General features: G+C 47.1%; 2 protein-coding genes across 2 annotated transcripts in view; one reads left to right on the top strand and one right to left on the bottom strand.

Annotated features, from left to right (window-relative positions):
- Positions 1 to 1,036: 1,036 nt before the first annotated feature.
- Positions 1,037 to 2,909, top strand: LOC135818508 (AN1-type zinc finger protein 6-like). Its single transcript, XM_065331893.1, has 3 exons — positions 1,037 to 1,406; positions 1,508 to 1,810; positions 2,259 to 2,909. The coding sequence occupies exons 1-3, from the start codon at positions 1,235 to 1,237 to the stop codon at positions 2,405 to 2,407; spliced, it is 624 nt and encodes a 207-aa protein (XP_065187965.1). The 5' UTR covers positions 1,037 to 1,234; the 3' UTR covers positions 2,408 to 2,909.
- A 5,677-nt stretch (positions 2,910 to 8,586) lies between these two features.
- LOC135818499 (protein zwilch homolog) overlaps positions 8,587 to 10,260 on the bottom strand; it is a 23,054-nt gene continuing 21,380 nt past the window's right edge. Inside the window, exons 21-22 of the mRNA XM_065331886.1 lie at positions 10,065 to 10,156; positions 8,587 to 9,723 (exon numbers count right to left, since the gene is read on the bottom strand). Coding sequence (XP_065187958.1) covers positions 9,647 to 9,723; positions 10,065 to 10,156 — 169 coding nt within the window. The 3' untranslated portion in view covers positions 8,587 to 9,646. The remainder of the gene's footprint in view (positions 9,724 to 10,064; positions 10,157 to 10,260) is intronic.

Genomic DNA, 10,260 nt, shown 5'->3' with positions numbered 1-10,260 from the left:
AGTGTGTAGGCTGTGTGCCGCTTTGGTCTGTACCGTACTGGGCACGGAACGTGTTACGAGAATACGAACATGTACTCACAAGCATGCAGCCAAAGCTGCCTTTTGCAGGGGCCAGGATCAAGGATAGGAACCTTCCAGCCTTTTCTTCATCCATGATCCGAATTGAAGCCACCAAAACAGTAACTACATGAGCTACGCCACCCAGGCCAAGGCCACACATGCACACAGCAGTCACACTGTGTAATCCAGGTAAAACAAGAAGTGAGAACAACATGACTTGCAGCTGTACAATAGATGTACTGTTATCCCCTTCTCGAATCTCTCCCTCATCAGCTCAGCACTACACCTATCTACATTTTCGCTCGACTCTAGTCTTGACGTGAGTCGGTGAGCATCCTGATGCCAACGTAGGCGTTGGTGACTGATCGAGTCGGCACATGTTCTGTGTGACGCTCGTAGACCGTGAAGCAAAGGCTTCAGTTCAGATTCTGCACTGTTATGTTATTCTGTACTGGAGTGACTTGACTGAAAAGAAATGACTGATGATTGTACTGAAAAATGCTCTGAATGTGTGACTGACACTGAGAGTAGTGTGAGGGCCTCGGCTTTCCACGCTCAGAGCGTGGTGCAGCACTCAAGTCGATAACTCCACTGTTACTCTTTAGCCGTGTCGGCGACGATCGACGGCCTCTGACTTCCCCCGGCCCCTACGCTTGTGAGTTGTGTGTCGGCCTGGCATTCACAAAGCCAATGCTGGCGCACACCCGACTACTTGTACAACTACGGCCAGTAAAAGTAGGCAGTATAATTATGACTACGACTGTGATTGATGGCACTACGAATCAGCAAACTCACCAGTCCAAAACAAAACTCAAAAGTGCTGAGTTGTTGGCACTTGTTGCATGCATGCACCGCACGTACAAGTCGTACAGCGTAGCCGCGGTCCAGCAAGCTGTACTCAGTCAGGTGATCGTGAGTGGATAGGGACCCTATCTACTTGTAGACGCACACGAAATCTGAAGTCAGATAGACAGACTGCTTCACTGGTTTCTTCAGTCTATCATAACGTCTGACAAGAGAGGTTCGACAAAGAACTTTCTGCACTGTACGTTCTCCTCTTTCTCATCCGCTGCTTTCCTAACTCAGCTTTCACGCCAGTGTTCACTTATCCCACTAGGAGTAGTTGCAATAATAGATTTACGCTCCTCTTTTAGTTTTGCCTCCGAACACAAGAATGGATAACAGTGCAGCGGAGCAGTCCCACGCACCACCAATGTGTGTCAAGGCATGTGGATTCTTTGCAAATGCGTCTTCGAACGGAATGTGTTCCAAGTGTTACAAGGAATCGCAACACAGGCAGCAGGAGGAGCAGGCTCAGCTGGCATCTGAGGGAAAGCGCTGCGAAGGTAAGAGATTATAGCAAGCTACTGTGTAGTTATTATGCCCAAACATTGGTTTTACTGGAGCCTGTTGCTTTGCTTGGCTTTGGTCATTGGTCATCTCACAGGATTGGGCAGCACTGCTTCTTCGGGCTGCCGTCTCTCCTCTCATCCATCACCATTCATGACATCCACACAAGACCGTTCTAGTGCACCCGATACACCAACCCATGGTAACCCAGTTTCTGAAGCCGCCTCTTCGGCAGTACGTACTGAAGCAAGTGGACCCATTGCGGAACTATCTTCGCCCTCTGTCTCTATCGCTGATGCCATTGTGCCGTCCGAACCCGAATGCACTGATAGTTCACCGAAGAAGGCCAAGAAAGCCCGTTGTGAACTTGACGGATGTAAAGCTCGAGTCGGACTTTTAGGTGAGTTCCATGTCTCCCTCTTTGTAGCTGTCGCGTGATATTTTCGAGTCTCCTGCTGTTAGTACTGTGTTGAGTGGTACCATTGCACTTCTTCAAAATGCAATGTCCATCTTATTGTGCATTAGTTTTCTGCTGAGTGTTGCTGCGGTTGTGGCGTACGAGCGAATTTTTGGGAGGCTTGCATGCTGTGCAAATTTTGCCTACGGTATTGTCGTTTGCTTTGTTCTGAAGCTGGCGATGACTGCAGCTGTTGTATTCGCACGAATGCAACACCAGACCTATCTATTTGCTTCGAGCTGGCCAGAGGCCGAGGTACTAGTAGTTATGCGTCTTGTAGGTAATCTACGACGTTAGGGATACGACCTGCCTACTTCGCTGCTCGTTCTTGTTTGTACTAGTGTTTGATTGTTTCCGTATTGTATGTCGTTCGTTATTGTTGGTCCTCTAGGATTTGACTGCCGATGTGGATTGAAATTTTGTTCAAAACATCGCTATTCTGATCAACACAACTGCTCGTTTGATTACAAAACTGACGGTAGATCGCTCCTGGAGAAATCTCATCCTGCCGTCGTTGCTTCCAAAGTTGGTAAGCTTTGATGCAAAACTTGCACTTGCAATTTTTCAATTGTATATACAACAATGTTGGACAGTTGACTACTAATTCCACTCGTATTTCACCACATACCACCCCTGCTACCTCCTTTTGCATCGCTATTAGACGCCCTACACGGCTGAAGCTTCTACACGCCTGTAGACCATTAACCGCTGACTGCTGCTTTTTCACGGTGAACTTTTGACCCTTTATTTGCACCGGCTAATTTAAAAATTGCTCCTCGCCAGTTAAATTAATTGCATACTTCTGTAGACTTTAAACAAGGTTCTGGTATCCTGACTGCGAATAATCGACACACCGAACACCTTCCCTGAAGCTAAATCTTATCGCATAAAATTGCATGCATGTAGGATGTCTATTGTTGCTTTTATCGGCTGCTCGTATCTTCTTTTTCCGGAAATCAATTTAACGTGTTGTTCCATCCCTCGTTGTGCTTTCATCCCTTCCAGTACTCCAGTGGTGAGACTGTTTCATTTTTAACTCGAACCTGTGCTCTCGTCGCTGGTGTGTGCTTTTGTAAGTTTAGTGTGCAGTGTGTGAGTGGTACCTCGAACAGGCTAGTGCTTTCGCGAAAGTCCTTGTATTTTCGCGGGTGCGGCACGGGGTATGCACGTGCTAATCCTGGTTGCCACGGGAAACGCATTGTATACAGTGAGTGCTACACTGGCTACGGGCTGTCATATCCGTGGTTGGTGGTTTGGCTGGTGCTGCACAGGCAGTGGACAGTCTGGCTACTCATGACTCATACTGTTTCCTCTGACAGCATGGTGTAGCAGGCACCTCTATCTCCATCTATCTCTCCCTGGTTCCTATACTCATTGGCTATGTGCTTGCCAAGCCCAACATTGTGGTCTACAGCTGGATTTCGATGCTTGGATCTTCTGTGCTGACTATGAACTGGTGTGGCATCGTTTTGTATCTGGCAACCATTATCTATTCCAGTCCACTGACGACATGTCAACTGTTTGACAGCTTGACAGCCAAGTAAGTTGTAGTCCCAGTAAGGTCACAGATGACTATGGCCTAATCCATGAAGACTTGGATTGGATGTTGACGACGTGGCCGTGGATTTTCGCTTTGTGAGTGTCCGCAGACTGTCCAGAACAGCACATTCGCTGCTGCAACCCGGTGCTTGTTCAGACATGTGTCAGTTGGTGTTGCACGTTCGTTTTCTGCTCGGCGGTGCTAGACGTGCGTGTGAGACTGATGAGAGGGTGTGCAGCGTTGTTTTTTAGTCTACTCCGTGTTGGGGCTGGCGTCTGTGTGTCCATGGTGTCTGGCTTTGCTCGCGATAAGTCTAGTGTAATACCTGTATGTTGAGACGTTGGTGCTAGTACCACACCTGCATTCCTTGTGTCGTGTTGAGGAATTTGTTGGTTCACCATGGTCCTTTCCTTCGCTCTGTTCGCTGGCAGACTTGAGCTTGTGTGATAATTGTATTGGAGATAGTGGATCCTCTGCGAGACTTGGTGCATATGTTCTCAGAGCTGTGTGAAACGGATTGTGTTTGACCTCTGTGTGTGTGTGTGGTGTGTGTGTGTTTTGCTGTTAGTATGTCGCACTGTGATAGCACTGTAATATTTGTGGGTAGCCAAGAGTATTGTGTTTTTTTGCGATTTGTTCTGTGCACTCTATTGGAAGACATTATTCATCTGCTGCTAGCAACTGTATCATAGCTTACAGCTACATGTAGGCTGCTTGTGATGCACTCATGCACAATCTCCTGAATTCTTTCCGGGTCAGCCACATCATTTGCAATCATATCCTTTAGTGTGCCTTGCACTCGTCATCGATCATTATCAGGTTCGTAGCACGAGTCACGTTTACGTGTCCTTGCCAGTCTGGATTAGGCAGGTTGCTCTGGCCACGTCATAATGGGGTGACCCGTACTCTGCATCAGGCTTGCAAAGCTGGATGATGTGACTGGTATGGTGTCAGCTAGGCCATATAGGACGGTACATGTCCATGTATGACTCATTGGAGCTGCTGCTGACATTCAGTGACGTGCCTCTGCTGTGACAGTCAGTTTATTATGACGTCCCACGCTGCACTTCATACACTTTGACACTCTAAATTAGTAGTCTGTATATGGCCATTCACTGCCCTGTCGTATTAATGCAACATAGCTAACGCATATTCACTGCTCAACATTATTATTTTTGGTGCAGACAGTGGGCGCTAGTGCATTGTAGTACCTCTAGTGCTCTAGTCTAGGCTGTACTGCCGTAATGTAAGTGAACTTCTGTACTTTTTAAGTGGCCACTTGTCAGTCACCTAAATCATAAATGTCAACTAGTGTGTTTCTTTCTAGCACTTGCAGTTGCAGGTAGTTGACTGTCATCGCCCCTCACAGTCATCATGCTTGTTTTTGTGCACTGTCTGAGGTGATCGTCTCCTTGGCTTGGGTCTTGCTCCCATTCACCATGATCCACACTAAAGACCAGCTGCAGAGTATGTGTACTACTGTTGTAGCTGCCAGTGCCTGCAGTACGACTACCTGTTTGGGCTACACTACACTAATGACAGCAAGCAGTGCCCTGTGTAGTGTATAGTGTATGCAAGTGCACACTTGTCACAGTGCCATACACGCCTGCCAAACAGACACCGCAGTATGTATGTGATTGTGTTGATTGTCAATCACACACGATCACACACAATCACACACGCGCAGTAACAGTTGCTTATTATTATTATTTTGCTTGTTCGCGTTGGCATCAACCTGCATAAAGCAGGTATATAGCCTTCGCTTAAGCTGCCATAAAAAAGAAAGCTCATCCTGAGCGAGAGGGCTAGAGGGAAATCTAACGATAACGATAACGAGATACAGAATACAAAGAAATCCAATGAGTTCAACGTACAATTCAAAACAAGAAAGAAAGGAAAGAAAAACAGAGCCGAATCTACCGATTGATCCATCAATCGACAAAGGGTTGCTAGTACATGTAATGCGGAGATGAATTGTGATGGAGATGCGCTCTTCCGGGCCTTGCGTGTTTCAAGATGTTTCTTTTCTTTCCCAGATTCTGGCTTGTCTAATACACTGACCTTGAACTATTTGCCAACAGCATTGCATGTACCTGTCTATGTAGACCGTATGGCATACAATCATACATGTAGCTTCTCATTATAGTGCCTAAAGTCCTACATTGTATGGTGTAATTGCAAAAACTTGTCCCTGAAAAACGATTTCTTTCCAGGCACCGGTGTAGTAGTATATTTTTTAGTGGTATTTATTATTTTGTTAGGGAAATCACTACAGACGTTGCCGTTAGTTTTTTGGAGATCTGGGATATGATGTCACTATTTCAACAAAAAAATGGCAAATAGTAGTAATATTTGATAATAATTGATTTGGGTTTTTAATTTTGGATTGATTTTTACAATTGATTTGGGTTTGGGATTGATTTCCTTTTTAAATTTTATCAAATTTTAATTTTAACTTGCCATATTTTGCGTGTGCATTTTGCCTTCTTGTTCTTTTTATTCCATGGCTGATAGCCCTCATTCATTATATTGGTTGACGCGACACCATGTCATCCATGAATTGAGAATAATATTATAATTATTTCCACCAGGGAGTCGTAAAATACCGGTATTTTACGACTCCCTGATTTCCACTAAAACTCACCCATATGTGCACAGGGTGCCCGCAACCAGGGAGTAGTACAATACCAAGAGTATTTATGGACTCTTGACAATACTGTATTGTACTACTCCCTGCCCGCAACTACTACAGCTATTTACTTGGAGGTCCGGGTATGAGAGATATGAGTGTACTGACTCCTATCATCAATCTACATCAGGGAGTCGTAATATAGGTATTTTACGACTCCCTGATCTACATCATGTGTTGCTCATTTTTACAGCACTCGACTTTCTATATTCGACGCTGCAATTGCAAACATCTATTGCAACAACATTCCTGTGCATATTGTTCACTCATCCCAACCGAGAGTCAGACTGCTGTCAGATAGCCTTAGCAGCAGGGAGTCGTATTTTACGACTCCCTGCTTAGCAGCCATGTTACTTGCAACCAGGGAGTAGTGCTTCAAGTACAATAGGGAGGTAACTGGTTTAGTCCCACGTAATCCGTGGGTACTTTACGTGGGTGTACCACGTGATTTTTTTTTTTTTTTTTTTTTTTTCATAGCAAACAAAACAAGATCATCGGATAATAAAAAGTGTGGCTAGACACGGCTACTCCGCAAGAGTCTCAGTCACGCAACTGACAGTCGTTGACTGCCAGCACAACAGGAGTGGCAGCATCCAAACGACTGCGGTAGGGAGAAGCACGGTGACCACGGAGGCTCATGTTGCAGGATCGAACCGAAGCAAAGGAGACAAGAGAGCGGATCCAGGACATGACGGAGGAGTAGGGTTCATGCCGCTTCTCCGAAACCATATGGCCAAGACGCTTCAGGAAAGCGTGGGCTACCTTGCCGCACCCACCAGATGCACTGAATACCAGTGGGAGAAAGGAAGCATGCTCCACCTCCCTGACGCGTTCTTCGTAGGCCCTTCTCTTCTGCTGTTCGTGCTTGGCATAGGTGGACGCGGGAGTTGAGGAAGTGTTCGAGCGCGCATGAGGGTTAAAAACCCGAACATCACAGAACGTGCGCTCAAAACGACTTCCCCAGACACCAGATGCCGCCACATCAAGACGAGCACCATCTTCCAAGATGGCAGAGCGATACCGGAGCCTTTCACCCTCCAGGGGCTGCAGAGGAGGTTCTATCTTCACATCCGTTGCCACTTCACGCAGTAGGTCGGCTGTCAGGTCGCGGATCGTGTTATGGCGGAGAGCCGGGTATCCACCAGTTGGGCACGAAAGAGCATGGCTGGTGTTAAATGCCTTGCCACACACACAAGTGGATGGCAGGCGGGGAGGGACCCAGCCGAACCGCAGACAGAGTGCGTCTCTGAAGGCGCCTTTGTGGAGGACAAACCCGAACTGCTTCAGGGGCCGGCAAGTGAGCCAGTTGGACGCTCCTTTCTCGGCCGCCATCCTCAGGGTTCGCTGGGTGGGCGCATCACATGTGGCCAAGAGCTGACTGGCTTGGTCTCGAGCGGCTCTCCTGGTTGCTGCTGCTGCAGTTAGCTTGGCAGCATGGATGGTGGTGGGCACTTCGTCCATGTTGGTATCTTGGTCCAGTATCCGGCTCACGAGGATGTTGGTGACAGCGACAGACATATTGTATTGGTCCGTCAAAGACCTCGGGTCAATGAGACCAAGACCACCTTCTCGACACGGGAGGGACAGTATGGCGCGCTCTTCGTCACCAGGTGCGGGGCGACTGGTTAGAGCAGGGATGAACCGCTGTCGGATGGAGTGCTCCAGCGGGTCTAGCAGTCCGCTGATGCCTGGGACCGTCCGGGCCACAAACGACCACTTGTGGCGGAGGCCATGAATAAAAGCATGTGTACCACGTGATACTCAGTGACCCACGTACAGACGTTTTCTGATTCACGACATACCGTGTATGGAGGCTCACCCACGTTCCGCCAGAACGTGGGTGAAAATCAGAATGGAGCGCATTGTGCGAGCTGTGAGGGTGCTCAGCTGAAGAAGTTTCCGAAGCACGAAATCAAAATATTGGATGAGCTTCTTAGGCCGGGGTAGCTTCGTCTTTGACCAGGTTTTGGCCTTTAGCTTCATGCTTTTGTTTGTTCCGTGTGACTAAACACAACATTGCAACGTGGATGCCCTTCATCCACTTTACGTGGATCACCCACGTACGCGTTTCCGTTACGTGGGAACTAAACCTCCCTAATTACAGTGCACTACTCCCTGCTTGCAACTGTATCATGCTGCATGCAAAGCACTGGCAAATCAAGGAGTGCATGGGGGTTGAATTACTTCAGTAGAATGACACGACCAGGTCTTCGCAGGTGCTAGGCATGCAGTATGTCCCCCTTTTTTTTGTTGCAAATCTGAGCATCTCATGGTGATGTCCACCCCAATATAATCATCACATCAATAGTACAAGCAAGAGTCCATAAACAAAACTGTCTTTGTGCACTCTTGGTACAAGACTACAAGTCATGCACAATTCTAGGCAATTCTAGGCTACACATTTGTAGAGGTGAATTTTCACTTTCGGTTTATGGGCCGGAATAAGAGGTTTCCCCTTCCGATAAGAAGGCAGCCCACCACGAAGTAAAATACAAAAAACAACAATGTTGGAGGTGTTCAATTTCGACTGAAACACTCATCAAGATGAAGAGGCCCGCCAGAGCAAGGACGAGAGAGCACATGTCCACTTGGAAAAGAACACGAAAAAAGAAGCAAACAACATGAAAAAAACCCACTGAGTAAACGGATTTTTCCCTACAAATGACTAGTAATCATTGAGAAGAATAAAGAGAGATGAAAACTCAATTACTAGCAACACATGGGCATCAATCCTGTCGGACAGTCCTGCTACATACAGGTATCTGAATGTCACAAAGGTGCACGGAAATCATGAATTTTGAAAAAAATGCGTGTTGCATGAGCAAAACAAGAACCTGGTAGGTGACGTCGTACCGCAACGATCGTTGAGGCAAAATCAACACACGTTAACACACACACACACAGAAACACATGAGTGCACAGAGTAAAAAATAACAAGATATGTGACAATCATCATCATCATTATCAGCAGCAGCATCTACAGCTAACAAGCGGTGCCGCAGCAACAGGGCCGGCTGGCAAGTAGCAACACCAACAGAACGCATGTCATCTAACAATAGGAATAAGATAGAAAAATGCTTACAAATAAAAGAGTTGTCCTTGTCAAGAGACCATGTAAAAAAAAGAAGTAAAGTTAGCCAGATTTGCGGCAGAGACCATGTGCTTTCACAATATACACAACACAAGAATACTCCAGAGCTACGTGTTGCTGGCATATGGCAACGCTACAATAGTTCAGGCTGTGTTCAAGCGGGCAAGTGCAGTTGCCATGTTCTGTCAGCCTCTCTGTTTGCAGCTGTAAATGAACATGGTTATCTGTGTGCTCCTTACTGAGGCCTTCAGAAGTGTTGTATTGGATAACAATCAGTAGAAGGGAGCAGGCCAGAATCTCAAATCAGAAACAGCATCCAAGACCAATGGGTGACGGAGGTGATGTTACTTTGCAGTAGGCAGGAAATCACAGGTGTTACACCCATATCGATGTCATAGCAGTTGGCTGGGTCCCCTGATGGACTGTGGACGGATGTAGCCTGAAGCACGCTGCTGCAGACTATGCAGGTACCACACTCTGTGTGACGTAGAAACAGGTGAGAGCCTTGCCGTCCGCCATCTGAACTTCATCCTCCTCTGTAGGGCAAGACATTTAATTCGACAAGCAGGGCGTGGAGCATGAAGGAGATGAAGGAAGGCATGATTAGGGTCAAGCACATGCTCACAATGTAGAGCTGACGGCCCAGAAGAGAAATACACAGCACAGCGTGCAAAAAAGGTAGGATCCAATCCTGAAGAAAGGAACCTTCTCAAATCAGAGAGAGAGAGAGAGAGAGAGAGAGAGAGAGAGAGAGAGAGAGAGAGAGAGAGAGAGAGAGAGAGAGAGAGAGAGAGAGAGAGAGAGAGAGAGAGAGAGAGAGAGAGAGAGAGAGAGAGAGAGAGAGAGAGAGAGAGAGAGATAGCTCCGGCACACTCACCAAGGCTGGCGTGCGGCGGTGAAGTTGATAGCTGCAGCACAGTACGGCTACCTCGTGACGTGACGCTGCATGACCAGTTGCTGGGCAAATTCCTGCACCCCACAGAATAGCATATATGGCAGAAAGACACATACATGAAGATCGAGGTAGCCATGCCTTGTTATGTCTTAGAAGTTTAAATGAACAAAGAATTCCA

The sequence above is a fragment of the Sycon ciliatum genome, chromosome 5 (assembly GCF_964019385.1).
Source record: "Sycon ciliatum chromosome 5, ocSycCili1.1, whole genome shotgun sequence".
Lineage (NCBI taxonomy): Eukaryota > Metazoa > Porifera > Calcarea > Leucosolenida > Sycettidae > Sycon > Sycon ciliatum.
This window is presented reverse-complemented; position numbering and strand designations above follow the sequence as displayed.